The following is a 24,909-nucleotide window of genomic DNA, read 5'->3' as shown; positions in this document are numbered from 1 at the left end:
TTAGAGAAGTCAATGTTCATGCCATCAGGTTGGAGGCTACCCAGACGGAATATAAGGTGTTGTTCCTCCAACCTGAGTGTGGCTTCATCTTTACAGTAGAGGAGGCCGTGGATAGACATATCAGAATGGGAATGTGATGTGGAATTAAAATGTGTGGCCACTGGGAGATCCTGCTTTCTCTGGCGGACAGAGCGTAGGTGTTCAGCAAAGCGGTCTCCCAGTCTGGGTCGGGTCTCGCCAATATATAGAAGGCCACATCGGGAGCACCGGAAGCAGTATATCACCCCAGCCGACTCACAGGTGAAGTGTCGCCTCACCTGGAAGGACTGTCTGGGGCCCTGAATGGTGGTAAGGGAGGAAGTGTAAGGGCATGTGCAGCACTTGTTCTGCTTACAAGGATAAGTGCCAGGAGGGAGATCAGTGGGAAGGGATGGGGGGACGAATGGACAAGGGAGTCGCGTAGGGAGCGATCCCTGTGGAAAGCAGAAGGGGTGGGGAGGGAAAGATGTGCTTAATGGTGGGATCCCGTTGGAGGTGGCGGAAGTTACGGAGAATAATATGTTGGACCTGGAGGCTGGTGGGTTGGTAGGTGAGGACCAGGGGAACCCTATTCCCAGTGGGGTGGCGGGAGGATGGAGTGAGAGCAGATGTGCGTGAATAAGAGAGATGCGTTTGAGAGCAGAGTTGATGGTGGAGGAAGGGAAGCCCCTTTCTTTAAAAAAGGAGGAAATCTCCCTCGTCCTGGAATGAAAAGCCTCATCCTGAGAGCAGATGCGGCGGAGACGGAGGAATGACGAGAAGGAGGTGGCACTTTTGCAAGAGACAAGGTGAGAAGAGGAATAGTCCAGATAGCTGTGAGCTGTAACTTGGGATGCCACGAGAGGGAGCTAAAGCCCCTTTATTAACAGGTAATGTCACACCTTGAACAGTAACTCTGTACAGTTACACAGTGACTCTCAGCCTGAATAAACAATGATTCTGCACAGCTGCAGTGACCGTCACCCTGAATAAACAGCGGCTTTGTACAGTTACACAGGAGAGGGGAAATATTTTCACACAAAGGGTGGTGGGTTTGTGGAATGAGCTGTCCGAACAGCAAAGAGGTTTTTAAATAAGTAAGTACATGGATAGGCGAGCTTAGAGGGACGTGGGCCGATAGCGGGCAAATGGGACTGGAAACGCAAACACGAGGAAATCGGCAGATGCCGGAATTTCAAGCAGCACACACCAAAAATGCCGGTGAACGCAGGAATCGTTGTGCTGATGAAGGGTCTCGGCCCGAAAGGTCGACTGTACCTCTTCCTAGAGATGCTTCCTGGCCTGCTGCGTTCACCAGCATTTTCTGTGTGTTGCTTGAATTTCCAGCATCTGCAGATTTCCTCGTGTTTGCAGTCAGTCAATCGGTCACTCTCCAATACACCAGTGTAATTATTGATACTTTGGATCCGATGCAGCATAACAAAGCACAATAAGCATAAATGACACAATAAAAAAACAAACATCAAAATAAATATAAAAGCAATCCTATAAAATATAATTTTATAACTGTTGAATGTGACCAAATATACATTAGCTTACATGGAGTGGCTGAATGTACATAAAGCAAATTTATTAACAAAGTATGTATACGTCACCATCTACAACCCCGAGATTTGTTTTCTTCTGTAAATCCACGAACCACAATGGAATCAATGAAAGACTGCAGCTAACAGGACGGACAGACAAAGGGTGTGCAAAATACAGAAACCTGTGAAATGCTAAATAAAACCCTCTCCGGTGGGTTGCCTCCCGGGTGCCAGAGTCCAAGATGTATCGGAGTGGCCACAGGATATTCTCAAAGGGGAGGGGGAACAGCCAGAGGTTGTGGTGTATATTGACACCGACGCCATAGGCAGAACAGAAGGAGAGGTCCTTCACAGTGAGTATATAGAGTTAGGAAAGGGGCTGAAGAGAAAGATCTCCAAGGTTGTAATCTCCTGATTACCCCTGTGCCACAGGCCAGTGTAGGTAGGAATGGGGTGATAGTGTGGATAAATGAGTGGCTGAGGAGGGGGTGCAGGGGGAAGGGTTTCAAGTTCCTGGATCACTGGAACTTTTTCTGGGGAAGGGGTGACCTGTACAAGAGGGACAGGCTGCACCTGAACTGGAGGGGAACCAATATCCTGGCTGCGAAGTTTGCTGATGCTACTCAGGAGAGTTTAAACTAGTTTTGGGAACCAGAGCCCCCCCCCCCCCCGGCCAGAAAGGGAGGGATGGGACCAGAAGGTAGATGTGAGGGAAAGAATTGAAAGGCAAAATTGAAATAACAGGTATGATGGGTTGAAAATGTGCATTTTAATGCTGGGAGTATTATGGGTAAGGGTGATGAACTTAGAGCATGGATCAGTATGTGGAACTATGATGTTGCGGCCATTATTGAAACTTGGTTGAGAGAGAGACCAGAATGAGTGTTTAATGAGTGTTTGAAGATTTAGAAAAGATGGAGAAAAAGGTAGAAGAGGGGAGGGAGCTGCGCTGCTAATCAGGGACAATATGACAGCGACACTCAGGGGAGACATAATGGGGGTGGGGGAGTCAGACACCAAGTCCATTTGGGTGGAACTCAGGAATAGGAAGGATGCAATCACACTGGTGGGATTGGACTACAGACCCAATAATAGCCACCAGGACATTGAGGAACAGATGTGTAATCAGATTACGGGAATATGAAAAAATAATAGAGTTTATGTCATGGGGAATTTCAACTTGGGACTTTCTTAGTGTAAGGGGTTTAGATGGGGCAGAATTTGTTAAATGCATCCAGGAAGATTTCTTAAATCAAAATGTGGACTTTTCAATGAGAGGAGGGGCTGTACTGGCCCTGGTGTTGGGTAATGAGCTTGGCCAGGTGACTGACCTTTCACTGGGTCAACAGTTAGGGAACAGAGATCACAGCTCTTTAACTTTCAGGATAGCTGTAGATAAGGCCTTAAGGGAGAGTTTTAACTTGGAGTAGGGCAAATTATCAGGGCATTAGGCAGGACCTCAGAAGCGCTAATTGGGAACACCTTTTTAAATGGCAAGTCCACCTCAGACGTGGAGGGTGTTTGAAGATCAATTGCACAGAGTACAGGAAAGGGGTGTTCCTGTTAGAATGAAGGACAGGATGGAAAGATACGAGAACATTGAATGTCCAGAGAGGTGATGAATTTAGTCAAGAAGAAAACAGAAAAGTATGTCAAGCTTCAGAAGTTCAAATCAAATGAAGCACATGAGGATTATAAAGAAGCCAGAAAAGAACTAAAGAAGGGAACTATGAAGGCCAGGAAGGGCCATGAAAAGTTCTTGGCAGGTAGGATTAAGGTGAATCCCAAGGCATTCCATACATACATCAAGAGCAAGAGGGCGGGACCACTCAAGAATAAAGGGGGGAACATCTGCTTGGATGCGGAGAAAGTGAGTGAGGTGCTTTATGAGTACTTTGCCTCAGTATTTCCCAAGGAAAAGGATGTGGAGGACCAGGAGATAGATGCTGAGTGTATGAATACATTAGGATGTTTAAAAGTCAAGGAGGAGGAAGTGCTGGGCCTCCTAATGAGTGTTAAGGTGGGTAAGTCCCCAGGGCCTGATGGGAGACCCCAGGTTATTGAGGGAGGCAAGAGACAAGATTGCTCGGTCCTTCACCAATATCTTCATGTCCTCTGTAACCACAGGCAAGATCCTGGAGGGCTGGCAAGTGGCTAATGTTGTACCTCTGTTTCGGAAGGGAACAAGGGAAAATCCTGGGAACTATAGACTGGTGAGTCTCACATAAGTTGTAGAGATATCGCTGGAGAAAATTCTTAGGGATGTGATACACAAGCATTTGAAAACCCATGGCTTTGTGCATGGCAGATTGTGCCTTACCAACTTTATTGAGTTTTTTTGACAAGGTGACCGGAGACATGGATGAGAGTAGGGCAGTGGATGTTTTCGACATGGCTTTTAGTAAAACATTTGACAAAGTCCCTCATGGGAGGTTAATCCTGAAGATTAAGATGCATGGGATCTGCAGCAAATTGGCTGTTTGGATTCAGAACTGGCTTACACTTAGACGACAGACGACAGCAGTTGAAGGGATTTATTGAAGCTGGAGGTCTGTAATTAGTGGTGCTCCACAGGGATCTGTGCTGGGACCTCTGCTGTTTGTGATGTATGTAAGTGACCTGGATAAAAATGTAGATGGGTGGGTTAGTAAATTTATGGATGATTCCATGATTAGTGGAGTTGTGGATAGTGTAGAAGATTGGCAAAGGATACAGCATGATATCGATCAGTTGCAGATATGGGCTGAGAAATGGCAGATAGAGTTTAACCCAGATAAATGTGAGGTGCTGCACCTCATTAGGGCAAATACAAGGAGACAGCACGCAGTTAAGAGCAGGGTCCTGAACAGTGTTGCTAAGCAGAGAGATCTTGCGATCCAAGTTCATAACTCCTTGAAAGTGGCTACACAGGTCAATATAGGGTGTTTAAGGAGGCTTATGGAATGCTTGCTTTCATTAGTCGAGGGATTGAGCTCAAAGGTCAAGAGGTTATGTTGCAACTTTATAAAGCTCTACTTTGGCCACATCTGGAGTACAGTCCTGGTCACCCTACTATGGGAAGGATGTTGAAGTTTTGGAGAGGGTGCAGAAGAGGTTTATTGGGATGCTGCCCATTTTAGAGGGTATGTGCTATCATGGTTGTTTTCTTTGGAGTGGCGGAGGCTGAGAAGAGATGTGATAGAGGTTTATAAGATTATGAGAGGCAGAGATAGAGTGGACAGAGAGTATCTGTTTCCCAGAGTAGAAATGTCTAATACCAGAGGGCATGCATTGAAGGTGGGAGGGGTAGGTTCAAAGGGGATGTGAGGGGTAAGTGTTTTACTCAGAGTGGTGGGTGCCTGCAATGCGCTGCCTGGTATGGTGGTAGAGGCAAATACATTAAAAACCTGTAAGAGATGTTTGGATAGGTACGTGGATGTGAGGAAGGAGGAGGGATATGGACACTGTGTAGGTAGGAGGGATTCGTGTTTGGATGTTTTTGATTTACTCTTTAGCTGGTTCAGCACAATGTTGTGGCCTGAATGGCCTGTTTCTGTACTGTTCCATGTTTTTAATAATATTAATAAGTAACTGTTCCTGAACTTGGTGGTGTGGGTCCTGAGGCTCCTGTACCGCCTTCCTGATGGCACTTGCATGGTCAGGGAGTTGGGGGGTTCCTGATGATGGATGCTGCTTTCTCGTCACAGTGCTCCATGTAGGTGTGCTCAGTGGTGAGAGGGCTTTGCCCATGATGGACTGGGCTGTATCCACTATCTTTTGTTGGTTTTTCCATTCAAGGGCTTCGGTAATTCCATACCAGGCTGTGACGCAATCAACATACTCTCCACCACACATCTACAGAAGTTTACCAAAGTTTTAGGTGTCATGCCCAATCTTCGCAAACTCCTAAGGAAGTAAAAGCGTTGTCATACTTTCTTTGTAATTGCATCTACTAGGTCCTCCTAAATGACAACACTGAGGAAATTAAAGTTGCTCTTCCTCTCCACCTCTGATCTCCCGATGAAGACTGGCTCGTGGACATTCAGTTCCCTCCTCCTGACATTAATCATCAGCTCCTCGGCCTTGCTGACGTTGAGTGAGAGGTTGTTGTTGTGGCGCCAGTCAGCCAGGTTTTCAGTCTCCCTCCGATATGCTGATTCATCATCAGATTTGCTGATTCAGCAAATTTAAACACGGCACTGGGGCTGTGCTTAGCCACACGGTCGTGAGTATAAAGTGAGTAAAGTGCTGCTGAGTGCAGGAGTATCTGAACGTACAGTAAAATGATAAAGTGACAAAGTGACTCTTGTCAAGACAAATTCTTCTAGGTAGCCGCAGGGCAAATGAAAGCACAGTATTTCAGTGACTGTGTGTCAGTGTAGGTAAGAGGTGTGGGGTTTAAGTGTAAAATGGCAGTGCATGGTGGGGTGAAGGGTGCTGAGGGGCTGATGTGGATGTCGTGGTGGTGGGGTGGACTAAGAGGTGGAGTTGTTGATCAGCTTGAGGGATGTCATTGTTCTTGAGTCTAGTGATCCCGGTGTGGATGCTACATAGCCTCTTCCTTGATGGGAGTGGGACACACAGTCCATGAGCAGGATGGGTGGGATCCTTCATGATGTTACTGGCCTATTTCCTGCATCTTTCTGCATGTATACTCAGTGATGCCTTTATTAGGTACACCTGCATACATAGTCATACTTTACTGATCCCGAGGGAAATTGGATTTTGTTACAGTTGCACCATACTTGCTTATTATTGCAAACTAGACAACGGGGTGTCCCGTTGGGGCACCCTTTGAGAGAAGAGTAGTGCAGTCTGATGTGGCCAGAATGAACATTAACTTTTCCTGAATGCTATTGGTATCGCTTTGCTTTGGAAACTGAAGTAGAAAACCTCAGTTTATTAAAGAAGAATGACGCATATCAAAGCAAATATAGCTGCTCTTCATTTAATGTAGGACACTTTTGATGGCATCATTTCTGGTTTATCTGCCACCCTTGTGCCTCTCGTTGTCATTCCAGAGACATGCAGCCCTTTCATCCCCTGTCTCTTCATTTCTTCTGCTGTTTATTCTTTGTCTCTGATCGTGGAGACGTGCATGCCTCACCTCCTCTGTCTCTTCTTCTCTCATCCTTTTTTATCCTGACTCTTTGATCTTGGAGTCATGCGGCCCTGGCTTCATCAGATTCTTGTTCTCTCCCTCTCCTTGCCGCTTCCCGATGACTTTTGGTGTCATCTCTTGACCATAATGTCCCCCGTCCCTTTCCAAGCAGCATAATTAGGCTGACCATTTTTTTTACCCTACTGCTGGATAGAAGATACGATGCACTAACACCAAAGGATGCTGATTATTCTTGATGATGTGGTTGGTTCTCTCCTAAATGGATGTGATATAGTCACCGCTGTCCTTTGACTGCAGCAAAGGGTTTTATGGGTGTCTCAGAGTACGTCATTACAATAAGATTTAATTAACTCTTGTTGATGGGTGGCAGTTAGATCTATCCTAATCCTGCACATGCTGATGGTGATTAGCAGAATGAGACCCCTCAAAATAGAGCTGCCTTGCCCTTTTGCTCCAGTAGGTGTCACTGCTGAGGCTGGCCGTGCGCATGCGTCCCGATTTCCACGATGGCCAATCGGATCTTGGGTGAAAGCCAGCCTGTTGATTTTTGGGGAATGAGCAATTTTATACAAATATATAACCCTGAACTTTGCCTGCATTCTGTAAGTTAGCGCATTTTAATTCAATTGAGCCAAAAAAAGTGTCACTGTAATGCACCGTTTGCGCTAACTGGAGGTCACAAACAGACAAACAGACAGACAGAGCATGAGAGTTTTAGTAGTATATAGATATCATATCAGCCAATCATGTGGAGGCAACTCTCTGCGGTGAAGCATGCAGACATGGTCAAGAGGTTCAGTTGTTGCTCAGACCAAACATCAGAATGGGGAAGAAATGTGATCTAAGTGACTTGGACTGTGGAATGATTGTTGATGACAGGTGGGATGGTTTGAAACTGCTGATCTACTGGTATTGTCATGCACAGCAGTCTCTAGAATTTGCTGAGAATGTGCAAAAAAACAAACAACATCCAGTGAGTGGCAGTTCCATGGGTGAAAATGCCTTGTCAAGGAAAGAGGTCATAGGAGAATGGCCAGACTGGTTCAAGCTGACAGTAACACAGGTAACCACACATTACATCAGTGTGAAGTGTGTTTTTGTAAGACCACAAGACCATAAAATATAGGAGCAGAAGTAGGCCATTCGGCCCATTGAGTCTGCTCCGCCATTCAATCATGGGCTGATCCAATTCTTCCAGTCATCCCCACTCCCCTGCCTTCTCCCCATACCCTTTGATGCCCTGGCTAATCAAGAACCTATCTACCTCTGCCTTAAATGCACCCAGTGACTTGGCCTCCACAGCCACTTATGGCAACAAATTACACAGAGTTACTACCCTCTGACTAAAGTAATTTCTCTGTGTCTCAGTTCTAAAAGGGTGCCCTTCAATCCTGAAGTCATGCCCTCTTGCCTAGATCCCCTACCTTGGAAAATAACCACCATATCTAATCTGTTCAGGTATTTTAACATTCTGAATGTTTCTATGAGATCCCCCCTCATTCTCCTGAACTCCAGGGAATACAGCCCAAGAGCTGCCAGACATTCCTCGTACAGTAACCCTTTCATTCCTAGAATCATTCTCGTGAATCTTTTCTGAACCCTCTCCAATGTCAGTATATCCTTTCTAAAATAAGGAGCCCAAAACTGCACACAATACTCCAAGCTTACAATACTTCAAGTGTGTTGCTTGAATTTCCAGCATCTGCAGAATTCCTCGTGTTTGCGCAATATTCCAAGTGTGGTCTCATGAGTGCCTTATAGAGTCTCAACATCACATCCTGCTCTTATATTCTATACCTCTAGAAATGAATGCCAACACTGCATTCACCTTCTTCACCAATGACACAACCTGGAGATTAACCTTTAGGGTATCCTGCACAAGGACTCCCAAGTCTCTTCGCATCTCTGCATTTTGAATTCTCTCCCCACCTAAATAATAGTCTGCCCATTTATTTCTTCCACCAAAGTGCATGACTATACCCTTTCCAACATTGTATTTCATTTGCTACTTCTCTGCCCATTCCCCTAAACAATCTAAGTCTCTCTGCAGGCTCTCTGTTTCCTCAACACTACCCGCTCCTCCACCTATCTTTGAATCATCGGCAAATTTAGCCACAAATCCATTAATCCCATCGTCCAAATCATAAAGGCAGCGGTCCCAACACCGACTCCTGTGGAACTCCACTGGTAACCAGTAGCCAGCCAGAATAGGGTCCCTTTATTCCCACTCTCTACTTTCTGCTGATCAGCCAATGCTCCACCCATGCTAGTAACTCCCCTGTAATTCCATGGGCTCTTATGTGTAGCACTTTGTCAAAGGCCTTCTGAAAATCCAAGTACACCACACCTACTACATCTCCTTTGTCTACCCTGCTTGTAATTTCCTCAAAAAATTGCAGTAGGTTAGTCAGGCAGGGTTTTCCTTTCAGGAAACCATGTCGGCTTTGGCCTATCTTGTCATGTGCCTCCATCTCATGCCTAACAATCGATTCCAACAACTTCCCAACCACTGATGTCAGGCTAACAGGTCTATAGTTTCCTTTCTGCTGCCTCCCACCCTTCTTAAATAGCGGAGTAACATTTGCAATTTTCCAGTCATCCGGTACAATGCCAGAATCTATCAATTCTTGAAAGATCATCGTTAATGCCTCTGCAATCTCTCCAGCTACATCCTTCAGAACCCTGATGCATTCCATCAGGTCCAGCAGATTTATTCACCCTCAGACCATTAAGCTTCCTGAGCACCTTCTCAGTCATAATTTTCACTGTACATACTTCACTGTTCTGACATTCTTGATGTCCGGTACACTGCAGATGTCTTCCACTGTGAAGACTGATGCAAAATATGCATTCAGTTTCTCTGCCATCTCTGCATCTCTCATTACAATATCTCCAGCATCATTTTCTATTAGTCCTATATCTATGTGTTCGTGCAGTGTCGACATCGATGAGGACCTCAACACCATTATGATGGTGTCGAGACTAACGCATAATTTGGATTTAAGTGAGGGAGAGTTGCGCAGCGTCAGCCTCACTCTCTCTTCCCAATTCCCATCTGGATCCAGACGCAAGACAGAGTCGAGACGGCTGGAGATGGGACTAGGCGCAGTGGATGACCAGGATGTCTTCTGTGTCTTGTCCTGCTCTACACGTTCCATGACGCTTGCAGAGACCGCCTTCTTGACCGCTGAACCTTCCATTGGTCTCGTCCACTCAATCGGCCGGAGTCTGTCTTCACATGCTGGGATAGACAACTCCCAATCTCACCGAGGGTTTGAGACATGTCGGTTACCCTCACCTGATTTAGCCGGCTTGTCGAAGCCGTTGCCCGGGGTGTGACCGCTGTTGCATGCAAACAGCTACGGAGAGCCACAGGTGAGAGCTGAGTGTCAGGTGGGGACCAAAGGTGGACTAACCGCCCTGAAAAGGACGTGACATGTTCCCCCACCAGAGGTGCTACCCCTCCCTGACACCCCATACACCTCAGTCCTGTATCCACCCTCAAATCTTTTACCCTTTCTATACTTAAAAAACCCTTTAGTACCTCCTTTGATATTAGTCGCCAGCTTCCTTTCATAATTCATCTTTTCCTTCCTAATGACCTTCTTAGTTTCCTTCTGCAAGTATTTAAAAGCTTCCCAATCCTCTATTTCCCCACTAGCTTTGGCATGTCCTCTTTTTTGCTTCTACTTTGGCTCTGACTTCACTTGTCAGTCACGGTAGTGTCCTTCCTCCATTCGAAAATTTCTTCTTATTTGGAATATATCTGTCTTGCACTTCCCTCATTTCTCGCAGAAACTCCAGCCATTGCTGCTCTGCTGTCCTTCCTGCTAGGGTCTCTTTCCAGATGGAGTTTAATACAGACAAGTGTGAGGTATTGCATTTTGGAAGGACAAACCAAGGTAGAACATACAAGGTAAATGGTAAGGCACTGAGGAGTGCAGTAGAACAGAGGGATCCGGGAATATAGATACAAAATTCCCTAAAAGTGGTATCACAGGTAGATAGGGTCGTAAAGAGAGCTTTTGGTACATTGGCCTTTATTAATCAAAGTATTGAGTATAGGAGTTGGAATGTTATGGTGAGGTTGTATAAGGCATTGGTGAGGCCAAATCTGGAGTATTGTGTGCAGTTTTGGTCACCAAATTACGGGAAGGATATAAATAAGGTTGAAAGAGTGCAGAGAAGGTTTACAAGGATGTTGCCGGGACTTGAGAAACTCAGTTACAGAGAAAGGTTGAATAGGTCAGGACTTTATTCCCTGGAGCGTAGAAGAATGAGGGGAGATTTGATAGAGGTATATAAAATTCTGGTGGGTATAGATAGAGGCTATGTTCCCACGTGGAGGGTTGAGGGATGAGGCTGGAAGGCTGTCAGAGGGGTAGGAATGCAGAGAGGGGAAGAAGCGAGCACAGGGTGCCGGGTGGGAGTGGGTACCGGGGTCGGTGGAGTGGTGTACGGCGAATAGGGGGGTGGGCGGTTGGAGAAGGTTCCCGTTGTTGCCGCCGCCGCTGCTCAGGAGCGTTAATTCCCGACAAACCGCCGGGGAGGCACCGGGAAACTCCCGTTGACATCAGGCGCGGCAGCGGCCACCTTCACGTCCCCGAATGGGTCCTCGGACCGTTGCCCGGGTGACGCGGCCTAGTCGCCGGTGGTGACCGTGCGTCCGCGGCCCCGCGTGCGGAATGTGGCGGCAGGGCCTCCAGCGTCTGCTGCGGGCCGGAGGCGGCGGCGGCCAGGGGGAAGCTGCAGTCCGTGGGGTCGCGGTCAGCGCTGTCAGGGTGAGGGGAAGTGGAGGACGGAGGAGGAGAAGGCGGTGGGTGTAGAGTGGGAGGTGGGGTAGAGGTTTGAGGTGAGGGGGTAGGGTGAAGCGGTGAGGGTGGAGAGGGAGGGTGTATGAGGAGGTGAGGGAGGGGATGGGTGAGGGGAGGGAGGGGATGGGTGAGGGGAGGGAGGGTGTATGAGGAGGGGAGGGAGGGAATGGGTGAGGAGAGGGAGGGGATGGGCGAGGGGAGGGTGGGGATGGGTGAGGAGAGGTGAGGATGGGCAAGGGAATAGGGGAGGGAGGGAATGGGTGAGGGGAGGGAGGGGTAAGGGAAGGAGAGAAGGGAGAGGGAGACGGGAGGGAAAAGGTGGAGCTGGGTGAGGGTAAAAGAGTGGGGAGGGTAGGTAGAATTGTAGGGGAATTGATGGTAATGTGGAGGGGAACCGGTCACAGGGCTCTGTGGGTCAGCACGGACTCTGGGCAAATCGGTATCCTGCCATATGGGAAGGAGACATGAATCGAAATGCTTGACCCTGGTTTCTGTGCACCTTGGGAAGTTCTGTTGATGTCCCCACTGGTGACTGGAGGCCCCAGGGCAGAGTGGAAGGACTCACACACACAAAATGCTGGAGGAACTCAGCATATCAGGCAACATTTATGGAGGGGAATAAACAGTCGATGTTTTGTGCCAAGGCCCTACCATTGGACTGGAAAGGAATGAGGTAGAAGCCAAAATAACTAGGTCGATGAGTTGGAGAACAACAGAGATCACAGAAGGGGAGTAGTGAGTGAAGGTCTGACTGAACTCCCATCGGAGAGAAGATTTAAACGATTTCAGGGCAGGCAGCCCTCGAAGAGGAGCAGCAAATCAAACACAATTCAGGCTTCTTCCCCCATCGGAGGAAAGAGGACCGGGTCGAGACAACAGAGACTTATGGAGAAGAGGAGTTCGGTGGGTAATAAAATGGACGAGTTCACGGTGCTAGCCAGGCGTCAGAGAACGTTTCGGGAGTGCAGTGTTATGTGTTTTACTGGAACGGGGCTGCACAAGGACATACCTGATCAAATCTTTTCCATGGACGGCTTCCAGACCGTTCAGGCTGACCGAGTGCACTGAGAGCGGTAAGCATAAAGGAGTTGGGTGCTTACTGTTCTGGTTAACAACGGATGATGCAATCCTGGTCATATTACGATCGAGGAACATGTTTGTAGACCGGATATTGAACTTTTTGCTGTTGGACTCCGGCCATATTCCACCGGAGATACAACACTGGGTGTCACGGGAGGTTGTTCCTGCCTGTGGCCATCGAACTTTGCAGCTCCTCCCATGGAGGGTCAGACACCCTGAGCCAATAGGCTGGTCCTGGACTTATTTCCATCTGGCATAGTTTGCATTTTGTTGTTTGGTTGTTTGTGGTTTTTGTATTGCTATATTTATGCTCTATTCTTGGTTGGTGCAGCTGTAACGAAACCCAATTTTCCTGGGGATCAATAAAGTATATCTATCTATCTATCCTTTCCAGTCCTGATGAAGGGTCTCAGACCAAAGTGTTGACTGTTCCCCCTCCACGGATGCTGCCTGACCTGCCGAGTTCATCCAGCCTTTTGTGTGTGTTGCATCTCTTGTGTCTGAGTCTGATGAGGCCCCTTGTTCCCACAGGGCACAGTGATCGTTGAACGCTGGTGGCAGGTTCCCCTCTCTAAGGAAGGCAAGCCGGCCAGGCTCCACCCTAGGAGACACCGAGTGTACCGTCTGGTGGAGGACACGAAACACAAGCCCCAGGACAAGCTGGAACTGATATTGACGCAGGCTGTACCCAGTATGTAAATGCATGCCCCCACCCCCGACCTGTCACCAGCAGGAGACAGATTCAAATTTAGACTTATTTATCACATGTACATCAAAACCGTAAAAGGCATTGCTTGCATTAGCAACCAACAAAACCTAGGGATGCTCTGTGGGCAGCTCACGCGTTTCGCCACACAATCTGGCACCAACGTAGCATGCCCATGACGCTCGGCAGAACACAACAAGCCTTATGAGTGAGATGAGGGAATTAAAAGTAACATTAGCAAATTTGCTGATGACACAAAGCTGGGTGGCAGTGCAAAATGTGAGGAGGATGTTATGAGAATGCAGGGTGATTTGGACAGGTTGGGTGAGTGGGCAGATGCAGTTTAATGTGGATAGATGTGAGGTTATCCACTTTGGTGGTAAGAACGGGAAGGCAGATTATTATCTAAATGGAGTCAAGTTAGGAAAAGGGGAAGCACAACGAGATCTAGGTGTTCTTGTACATCAGTCACCGAAAGCAAGCATGCAGGTACAGCAAGCAGTGAAGAAAGCTAATGGTATGCTGTCCTTCATAACAGGAGGAATTGAGTATAAGAGCAAAGAGGTCCTTCTGCAGCTGTACAGGGCCCTGATGAAACCACACCTGGAGTACTGTGTGCAGTTTTGGTCTCCAAATTTGAGGAAGGACATCCTTGCTATTGAGGGAGTGCAGCATAGGTTCACAAGGTTAATTCCCGGGATGGCGGGACTGTCATATGTCGAAAGATTGGAGTGACTGGGCTTGTATACTCTGGAATTTAGAAGGCTGAGAGGGGATCTTATTGAAACGTATAAGATTATTAAGGGATTGGACACGCTGCAGGCAGGAAGCATATTCCCGTTGATGGGTGAGTCCAGAACCAGAGGCCACAGTTTAAGAATAAGGGGTAGGCCATTTAGAACGGAGTTGAGGAAAAACTTTTTCACCCAGAGAGTGGTGGATATATGGAATGCTCTGCCCCAGAAGGCTGTGGAGGCCGATTCTCTGGATGCTTTCAAGAAAGAAATGGATAGAGCTCTTAAAGATAGCGGAATCAAAGGTTATGGAGATAAGGCAGGAACTGGACACTGATAGTGGATGATCAGCCACGATCACAGTGAATGGTGGTGCTGGCTCGAAGGGCCGAATGGCCTACCCTGCACCTATTGTCTATTGTCTGTAAAACAACAACAGCAAAACAAGCCCCTTTCCTCCCTCCCACCCTTGCAAAGACAGTCCTCCAATTCCCGTCTCCAGCCTCCACGTTTTCAAGCTTCGCCCATCGGGTTTTGACTTCCAGACAGAGTGCGCGGTTCTGTTCTCCCTCACTCACTCCCCCCCTCCGGCTTCTCCCTTGCCACTTCCGCCATCCCCCTGCCGGCTTCTGTCTTCCCACTCACTTCCTCCCTCTGCCGTCCCTCACTCACTACCTCCTCCTCCCCTTTCCCACCCGCTGACCCCTCACTCACTACCTCCTCCCTTCCCTCCCACAGAGTTGGGAGATCGAGGAGAGACAGTCTGGGTGAAGAAGTCGATTGGTCGCAACCGACTGCTACCCCAAGGCCTGGCTGTCTACCCCTCCCCAGAGAACCGGGCCGCCTTCGAGCAGGAGCGCAAGGTGGGTGCTATCCTCATGTTTTTTATATCACTAACACTTGAACACTGCAATCCCCCCCCCACTCCCTGTCTCCTGTAGTCAGGGCAGTCGTGCAGGCTGAAGGGGGAGAACTGGCAGGTGCTGAGTTGTCGGTGGCGAGGGGGGGTACAAAGAGGAAGTATTTATTTTAGGGTTCTGGAATCTGCAATTGTTTTTTAAAATTTACTGTAACTGACTAATCTGACTGATTACATCTTCCAGTAATTAACATCCCTTGTGACGTGACAGGTGCTTCGAGAGGGGAAGGCAGAGGAGAGGAGGCAGACACAGAGTGGAGAGCGGGTGAGTGACATGTGACTGTCGACCCCCACCTCTCTCTGTAACCGCCTCACCACCCCTATACCCTGCCCTGTTTCCATAATCCCGTCCAGCCCCTACACTGCTGCCTGTCTCTCTAGCCCAGCCTGTCTCAAACTTTTGCCCCGGAGAAACCCCCAACATAATTTTCAGGTCTCAGGGAACCCCCACATAAAAATTATTATATTTAGAGCTCACAATACGTTAGCGTGATCAGTAAGTTGCAGACAGGATAATCCAAAAATAACTGTCAATGCTCTTTTGAGTAGAGAAGGAATTTTTAACCAACCTTTCTTGAAAAATAAAGCACAGTTAAGCTTAACTTATCTTCCTTGAAATTAATCTTTCTTTCCCTTTCATAAATCTTTAAAAGCTCATAAGGTAAAAATAAATTCCTAAATTCTGAATTGAATTGACTTTATTACTTACAACCTTCATATACGTGAGGGGTAAAAATCTTTACGTTAGTCCTGGCTTTTATGCTGCAGTACCGTTTCCCAGATGGTAGCAGCTGGAACAGTTTGTGGTTGGGGTGAATTGGGTCCCCAGTGATCCTTCGGGCCCTTTTTACTTTTACACACCTGTTTTGTAAATGTCCTGAGTAGTGGGAAGTTCATGTCTACAGATGCGCTGAGCTGTCAGTACCACTCTGCAGAATCCTGCGATTGAGGGAAGTACAGTTCCCATACCAGGTAGTGATGCAGCCAGTCAGGATGCTCTCAATTGTGTCCCTTTAGAAAGTACTTAGGATTTGGGGGCCCATACCAAACTTTTTCAACCGTCTGAGGCAAAAGAGACGCTGTTTTACCTTTTTCACCACACAGCCAGTATGTACAGATCACGTGAGATCCTTGGTGATGTGTATGCCGAGGAACTTAAAACTGTTTACCCTCTCACCCCCAGATCCATTGATGTCAATAGGGGTTAGCCTGTCTCCATTCCTCCTGTTGTCCACACCCAGCTCCTTTGTTTTTGCAACATTGAGGGAGAAGTTGTTTTCTTGAACTTGAGATAATCACACACGGATTTCATCTTCAACTGAAATGAGACTATTTCGATCCTTGCTCTAGATGCTTGATAAACAAGAAAAAGCTTTCTCACACATGTAAGAAGTTGAGAACTGTAGCAAAATATTCATTGCTTTCTTATGAATGGCAGGATATTCTTCTTCCACAGAAATCCGGAACTTGTCCAGAGGCAGGTCAGTAGGTCTCACCTTGAGCGCATGATCAGAGTGCAGCTCAGAAAGTTCTTCCTCTTCTCTCAAAGTCAAGTTCTCAGGCTGAGCAGAAGAATCAGAGAAAGGGACCCTTACCCAGTCAGTCATACACTTGTGTTGAAAGGGACAAAAAAAATTTGTTCTGCAATTCTTCCGTGTGGTTTTCAATAAGACTGGAAACTTTCTGATGTCCTTCCTCACTCTCAAGCCCAAGCAGCAGAGGAAATATTTCAAGATTTCCTGTTGCAGCATGATTCTTCCAAAGATTCAGTTTCCTTTTAAATCCAAAAATCTTGTCTCTTGAAGTCAAAATATCTTCTCCAGGGCCTTGCAGAGACTTGTTCAACAGTTCATATGATGAAAGCTGTCTGCTAAGTAGGCTAGTTTCTGTAAACATTCTTCATCTTCAAAGCACTCACCAAAATCTTGTTTACTATTTTCTTGAAAGTACTCCTGCAATTCACCTTTCAGCTCAAGCACCCTGTTGAGAACCCTTCCCCTGCTAAGCACCGGATTTCTGTACGTAGCAAGAGATTGATGTGCTCTTTGTCCAAGTTTTCGCACGGTTTTATAGATACTAAATAACTTGCTTCCCAAATCTTTTTACTGACTGTGACTTTATTTTTCAAAATCTGTTTGTTTTGAGATTCCAATAGTGGTTTAATCAGGACTTTTACGTGTCAAACGGCTGTGATTTGTATTCAAGTTTCTTTTCAATTTTGCTGGAGCCATTGCTGCATGTGTAAGTTGTTCGCCACAGACTAGGCACAATGGAATAGGACAACTTGGATCACCAGTCCATGTAAAACCCTTTGATAAGCAGCTTTTATTGTAAAGACGGATGTGTTTTGTGTCTATTGTTGCACTAGTTCAGTGAAATGATTGTAATTCTTCATCATTAAGCTTATCAGAATTGTCCGTAGGCCCAACCTAGAATCCTCCTCTTCCATCTCACAGCTGCTCTTCAGAAATCACCACACTGGACCATCTTTAGAATGAAAGTTTCCCTCCAATTTTCTAGTCCACCGGTAGAGTTTGTTCATTCCCCTAAGTCAGTTGGTGGCATGTAAGGGGAAGTTGGGGATGGTAATTGGGGAGCAAGAGGCTGACATCACAGCCCAAGTTGGGTGAGTCCAGTCAATGCTCGGAAAACGCACTTCACTCTCCTCAACAGCCTACCGTCCTCCCCTCTGTGCAATACAGCGATCATCAATTATCAGCCTACTGTCCTCCCCTCCGTACAATACAGCACTCACCAATTATCAATGGCCTCCCCTACCTCGCATCAAAAACTAAGAATGGACTCAAACAAGTAAACAGGGTCCTACTGCACACTGCCACACTGGGCTGAGAGGCCTCTAACAAGATTGCTAATGGGGCTGCCTGATCACTGACCACCACTGAGAGCACTAGCATCACGCATTGCATGAAGTTCAAAAAAAATATATTTTTTTTAAATCACAGTCTTTCATGGAACCCCTAGCAACCTCTCAAGGAACCCTGCTCTAACCACTTCCAGCCCCCACACCCTTGTCCGTCTCTGTAACCCCTTCCAGCCTCTACACCCCTCCCTGTCTCTGTAACCCTCCTCTGGCCTCTGTATCCCTCCCTGTTTCTGTGACCTGCTCTAGTATCTACACCCGTCCCTATCTCAGTAAGCCCCCTCTGGACCCTAGACCTGTCCCTATCTCTGTAAACCCCTACACCCCTCCCTGTCTCTGTAACCCTCCTCTGGCCTCTGTATCTCTCCCTGTTTCTGTGATCTCTAGTATCTACACCCGTCCCTATCTCAGTAAGCCCCCTCTGGACCCTAGACCTGTCCCTATCTCTGTAAACCCCTACACCCCTCCCTGTCTCTGTAACCCTCCTCTGGCCTCTGTATCCCTCCCTGTTTCTGTGACCTCTAGTATCTACACCCCTCCCTATCTCAGTAAGCCCCCTCTGGACCCTAGACCTGTCCCTATCTCTGTAAACCCCTACACCCCTCCCTGTCTCTGTAAACCCCTCCAAGCCCTACATCCCTCCCTGTCTGTGAGGCAACGGCACTATCTGAGTGAGGGAGAGAGAGCGATTTGCATGGCTAACATGTCAGGGGTGGGACTTGCAGGTTAGCTCTGCCAGGCACTGGCATGAACTTGATGGGCCAAATGGAATTTGCATTCTCCCTACCAAACTGTGCTGACCTCCCACTCCTCTCACCTCCAGACCCTGGAGTTCTTGAGGAATTCTCGGCTGACAGTGAGGATGAAGAACAACGTGAAGTGGGAGCTGAACAAGGAGATTGTCTGCCGCCACTTCCTCAAGGAGGTGAGCAGCTCTGCGCGGGAACAGCTGGGGGTCCGGTGACCATTGTGTGCAGGGAGGGGGGGTCCCCTCCCTCATTCCACATCCCACACCCCCTATCCGCGCCAGATCTGACGGTTCCCAGACTGCACATCCCTAGTTCTAGATACTAAAAGTGGAAAAGGCCAAAGTTTTGAACGACTGTTTTGTCTTCATAGTGGAGGACATGTTTAACATGCCAAACAGAGATGTTATGGATTTAATGGGAGGTGAGGACATCGATATATTCGCAATCACTAAAGAGATAGTGATAAGAAGACTAGTAGGCCTAAAAGTGACAAGACCCCTGCTTCTGGTAGGATGCTGAAAGAACTGGCGGAAGTTTAGGGTTGTTATGATGGGAGATTTTAACTTTCCTAATATTCACTGGCATCTCCTTAGCACAAGGGGTTTAGATGGGGTGGAGTTTGTTAGGTGTGTTCAGGAAGGTTCCCTGACGCAATATGTAGATAAGCCAAGAAGCTGAGAGGCTGTACTTGATCTGCTATTGGGAAATGAACCTTGTCAGGTGTCTGACCTCTTGGTGGGAGAGCATTTTGAAGGTAGTGGCCACAACTCTATCTCCTTCACCACAGTGCTGGAGAGGGAGCAGACAATTTGGGAAAGCATTTAATTGGGGTAGGGGGAAATATGATGCTACTAAGCAGGAACTTGGGAGTATAAAGCAGATCCCAGTGAACTGAAAGAAAACGGATACGACTCCAATGTTTAAAAAGGACATAGGCCAAAGGCAGGTAACTATAGACCAGTTAGCTTAGTGTCTAGTTGGGAAATTGCTTGGAGCAATCATTAAGGAAGAATCAGTGAAACATCAATTAGAAGTGGTTCAGGCATACATAGCATGGACTCAGGAAGGAAAAGTCACGTTTACAAACTTACTGGAGTTCTTTGAGGATATAGTGTTGGCGCGTGGCCAAGTGGTTAAGGCTTCGGTCTAGTGATCTGAAGGTTGCTGGTTCGAGCCTCAGCTGAGGCAGTGTGTTGTGTCCTTGAGCAAGGCACTTAACCACACCGTGCTCTGCGACGACACCGGTGCCAGGCTGTATCGGCCCTAGTGCCCTTCCCTTGGACAACATCAGTGTCGTGGAGAGGGGAGACTTGCAGCATGGGCAACTGCCGGTCTTCCATACAACCTTGCCCAGGCCTGCGCCCTGGAAACCTTCCAAGGCGCAAATCCATGGTCTCACAAGACTAACGGATGCCTATTTATTTATTTATTTATTGATTGATTGAGCATAGTGCATAGAGTGGAACAGGTGGATGTTGTATACTTGGATTTCCAGAAGGTGTTCAACAAGGTACTGCATAAAAGACTTATTCATAAGATGAGGATACATCGAGTTGGGTTTAAATGATAAGTAGAGATGCTGGAAATCCAGAGCTGTAGGAACTCCTGCATTTTCTAGGTGCTGTGTTGGGATAAATGGGTGTTTCTCTGGTTGGCAGTCAGTGGTGAGCAGTGTGTCACAGGGCCAGTGGTGAGCCCACAACTGTTCATGATGTACATGAACAGTTTGGAACGAGACCAGGTGTAGCATGCCCCCAAGTTGGCTGATAACAATAAATAAAGTGGAAAAGCAAATTGTGTAAAGGATGCGGAGAGATATAAATGGGTTAAGTAGGTTAGAGTTAATCAGGGTTGTTGGAAATTGCTGGGCAGCGCAGCTCGCAGGGTCAGGAGGGCCAATTCTGTGCTGTATATTAATCAATCAATAAATAAGAGAACAGGCCCTTCTGGCCCTTCGAGCTGTGCTGCCCAGCAGTCCCCTAACTTAACCCTGGTCTAATCACTGCACAGTTTACAATGACCCGTTAACCCTTCAACCGATACGTCTTTGTACTGTGGAAGGAAACCGGAGCACCCGTAGGAAACCATGCGGTCACCGCGAGAACATACAAGCTCCCTACAGACACCTGTACTGTAAAGCGTTGTGCTAACCACTGTGCTATGGTGCCGCCCAATGAAATAAGATAGACAGGAAAGTTGTTTCCACTGATAGGAATAACCAGAGGACATAGTCTCAAGATTCCGGGGAATAGATTTAGGACAGAGACGAGATGAGGGCTCCATGGTAGCTTGGCGGTTAGTGCGACCCGATTATAGCTCAGGACATTGGAGTTCAGAGTTCAGTCCTGGTGTCCACAGAAACTAGGTCATCTGGAATTCTCTTCCCAGGGAGGCAGTAGAGGCTACCTCAGTAAATATTTAAGACACACTTGGAATTTTGCATATTAGGGGATTTGAGGGTTATGGGTAAAGGCAGGTAGGTGGAGTTGAATTCTCAGATCAACCATGATCTGATTGAATGGCTCAATGGGCTGAATGGCCGGCTCCTGCTGCTGTTTCTTATTTCTTACTCATTCGGCTGCGGTTGGCCCCACCACCAAAGGCCAATGGTTGTGCCAGAGGAATGATGGGTATAACTCCCACCACACCCATCACTCACCTCCCAGTGGACACCTCATTAATTCTGGCCATGCTGTGGGAAGGGGAAGTGATTGCCTATTGTAAGAGGGTCCATAGGGTTGTGCAAGTAATCGCCCATCGTCAGAAGGTATTGGGGGGTGGGGGAATTGATCACCTGTTGTTGCAGGGTCTGTGGGTAGGGGCAGAGATTGCCTAGTGTCAGAGGGTCTATTGCGTGGGGTGTGGGTTGGGAGTGATTGCCCATCATTAGAGGGTCGGTGATCATCTGTCATCACAGCATCTATGGGATTGGGGAGGGCCCAGATATTGGTGGGGTGTTAAGGGAAGGGGGGGGGTGCATTGAACCTGTGCCCTTGTTTGACCCTCGTTGAATGTACTAGGATATCTGTGGTACTTTCTGAATCCTCTGCATACTCAGTGCCCTGAGATTTAGTCCTCGCCTTGCAAAAGGAAGGTGGATGGGGGACAGGGTTGAGAGGGCTGGTCGGTTCTGCACCACGCTTGTGGGAGCTTGCTAGGCACAGAGGGCACAGTGACACACATCCTGGGCTGTGACCCTGGTGGTGACTTGGTGGATGTCCCCCCTGCAGTGATGACTAGGGAGAGCGGACTGACCCCAAGGGGTTGACTAGAGCTGTGGGAGCTCAGTGGGTCAGACAGCGTCTCTTGTTTCACCGAACTTGCGTTCCTTCCTCAGCTGAACCTGTTCGTCCCGCCGGAGGCGCTGAGGATTCCCGACGAGCCCATCACCCACTGGGGCGAGCACTGGTGTGAGGTGACGGTGAGTGACCTGCGATTGTGGGCTGACACAGTCTCCGCCGCCCTGGTCCGCCGTGCCTTCACCTACAGCAGGGGATCCCATCCCTGTGTCAACATGGTCTGAAAACAATTCCGTCCACACCAACCAGTCACACACACCTGGGGTCAGACACAGACTGAAACTCCCTCTATGCTGACCCGGGGAATGGGTTAGATACAGTGTGAAGTTCCCCTGTTCACTGGGATTCTGTTCATTTTGAGGGTTAAAGGAAATATTATTTTTCATATTTAGTCATAGAACACCACAGCACAGAAACAGGCTCTTTGGCCCATCTAGTCCATGCCAAATGATTTAAACTGCCCAGTCCCATAGCCCCCCAAACTGATCCATTACCTATCCAAGCTTCTCTTAAATGTTGAAACCGAAATCGCAGTTACCACTTGAACTGGCAGCTCGTTCCACACTCTCACCACCCTCCGAGTAAAGGATTTTCCTCTCATGTTCCCCTTAAACATTTCATCTTTCACTCTTAACCCATGACCTCAGTGCAAAAACCTTGTTTACATTAACTCTGCCTATACCCCTCATGATGGTGTATATCTCAATCAAATCTCCCCTGAATCTTTTAGGGGAAGCAAACGTGGTCTGAAAAATTGTTGATTGCATTTCGAAGAACGTTGCTGAGGTTCCACCTAACACAGGCGAGCAGAGACGGCAAAGGATTGTCTGCCCTGGCGTGTGACACGGTGGGGAATCCAGAACTCTGATCTGACATCCGATACTTGTGCCCTGCAGGTGAACGGCATCGACACTGTCCGCCTGCCCATGTCAGTGGTGAACTTCGAACTTCCCAAGACCAGGAGGTACAAGGAGTGGCTGAGGCAGCAGCAGCAGAGAAAAGAGGAATTATCAGCAGAGGGGGAGAAGGAGGAGGAGGAAGACGAGAGCTGACCGTGGCCTTGGTTTCAGGGGCACTGGCCCTTTTCGGAAGTGTTCAGGTGTTCGATGGAGCTTGCCTGCCCAGTGTTACCTATAACACATCAGTGAGGGTCTTGTGTCCTCACAGAGCGATAAACATAATAAATATCTCTTCTCGTGACTGGCCATCCATTTAGTTTCCACAGGGAGCAGCAGTTGCCTATTCGGTGTGAAGGAGCAAAGGCACTCTCTTCAGGATCTGTAGCGGGTTCGCAGGCAAAGAGGTCACACCCACCTTGACCTGTGACCACAAGATACCAGCTGGGAGAAGATCGCTCCCCTTTGTGCGTGTGTGTATATATGCTTCTGAAACAGAGCCCCCGACAGTACCTGACTGCAGTGATGGTCTCCCTTCCACCTGCTGAGTTAAGATGAGATCAAATTGTCTTTATTTGTCACTTGTACGTCAGAACATCATTTGTATCACGGGGCAGCTCACAAGTGCTGCCGCACTTCTGGCATCAGTGTAGTATGCCCACAGCTTACCCTACCCTGTACATCTTTGGAATGTGGGAGGATACCAGAGCACCCAGAGGAAACCCAGTCACGGGGAGGACCGCAAACTGCTGAATTACAGACCGCGGTGGGAATTGAACCCAGGTCGTTGGCGCTGTAATAGTGTTACGCTAACCGCTACCGTGCCATTCTTCAGCCCACTCACCAAGCTGATCAAGATCCCCACTGTAACCATCTTCACTGTCAATTACACCATCTGCTTCACCCATTAACCAATTCATGTACGCCTTTGGGTTACTGGCGCTGTAGAGCCTTGTGCTAACCACTATGCTGTTGTGCCACCCCGGTTCTGTATGTGCTCAGGAACTGCTGCAGACCCCCCCCCCCCCACATCCACTCTCTTTCTGGGCTAACAAGCACCAGTGAAGGACTCCCCCCCCCCGCCCCTTTTATGTGCCCCTGGTATTTCAAATCTGTCCCCTCCTGGGGGTATCTACACCACGCTACCCCCTTGCTCAGCACCTCCCCACCTGAGGTATCTCAGCAAACCAGCACCAGTGTAAGATACCCAACTAATAATCCAGTGGCCCAGACTACTGACCGAAGACACCAGCTTGCATGCCCCTCACGGGGCAGTACTGTAACATAACGGCTAGCATAAAGCTATCACAGTGCCAACTTTAAGATCAGGGTTCGATTCTCCACATTGTCTGTAACAAGTTTGTATATTCTCCCTGTTTCCCACATTCCAAAGATGTACAAGTTAGGATTAGTCAATTGCGGGCATGCTATGTTTGCTCTGGAATCGTGGCAATACTTGTGGGCTGCCCACATAATCCTTGCTGATTTGGTTTGACGCAAGTGACACATTTCACTGTGTGTGCATGTGACATAAAGCTAATCTTTATCTTTGGAATCAAATTCGGTTGACTAAATCCAGATTAAAAGAACTCACATGGAATTGGAGTTTTACATTCAGACCAAATTTTCTCTTTATTACAAGTTGATGTCAACAGGGAGTCACTTGTCCTAGAACAAATGCTCTCTGATCCAACATTTTAGTTAGTTAGAGATACATCACGGTAACAGGTTCTTCTGAACCAACAAGCCTGGAAAGGGGGTGGGGGTGAAATGTGTTGTGGGTGCTGGGAGAGGTGAAGAACGGAAGTGAGGGAGGAGGTTACAGAGGGGGTGGGGGGGGCCTGAAATGGAGGATGTAAGTTTGAATGCAAGGAGTTGGCAGGGGAGGGTCGGACATGATTTAACCAGGTGGGCGAACATCAAGCGGGAGCCTTGCACCTGGGTTAGTCACTCGAACTCCCAGAAGGGGCACATAGCAGCATGTGAACCCCAACTGCTTGGCATAACAGGAAATGAGTTTGTCAGCATCCAGGGGCTCCAAAGGGCCGGCCCACCAATGAAAATTCTGGGGCGGTCCCCATTCCTAGCAGCTGACAAACCGACCCAGGTGCACGCATCAGGAACCTGTCAGGCAGGACTCGGCTCACAGCCTGGTAGCTGCTGAA

The 24,909-nt window shown here is 48.0% G+C and overlaps 1 protein-coding gene across 2 annotated transcripts; it reads left to right on the top strand.

The window, feature by feature from the left end:
- Positions 1–11,266: 11,266 nt before the first annotated feature.
- mrpl9 (mitochondrial ribosomal protein L9) lies at positions 11,267–24,362 on the top strand. 2 transcript variants are annotated; one of them, XM_072282028.1, is made up of 7 exons: positions 11,268–11,447; positions 13,092–13,251; positions 14,739–14,863; positions 15,131–15,184; positions 18,624–18,725; positions 21,887–21,970; positions 22,745–24,362. In XM_072282028.1, exons 1-7 carry the CDS (start codon positions 11,352–11,354, stop codon positions 22,898–22,900), a joined length of 777 nt encoding a protein of 258 aa, XP_072138129.1. In that variant the 5' UTR covers positions 11,268–11,351; the 3' UTR covers positions 22,901–24,362. The 2 variants fall into 2 exon arrangements, with proteins under 2 accessions (XP_072138139.1, XP_072138129.1); XM_072282038.1 differs by lacking the exon at positions 15,131–15,184 and having other exon boundaries at positions 11,267–11,447.
- Positions 24,363–24,909: the final 547 nt, after the last annotated feature.

The sequence above is a fragment of the Mobula birostris genome, chromosome 2, assembly GCF_030028105.1.
Source record: "Mobula birostris isolate sMobBir1 chromosome 2, sMobBir1.hap1, whole genome shotgun sequence".
Classification (NCBI taxonomy): domain Eukaryota; kingdom Metazoa; phylum Chordata; class Chondrichthyes; order Myliobatiformes; family Myliobatidae; genus Mobula; species Mobula birostris.
Note: the sequence above shows the minus strand (reverse complement) of the source record. Positions and strands in the feature narration are given on the sequence as shown.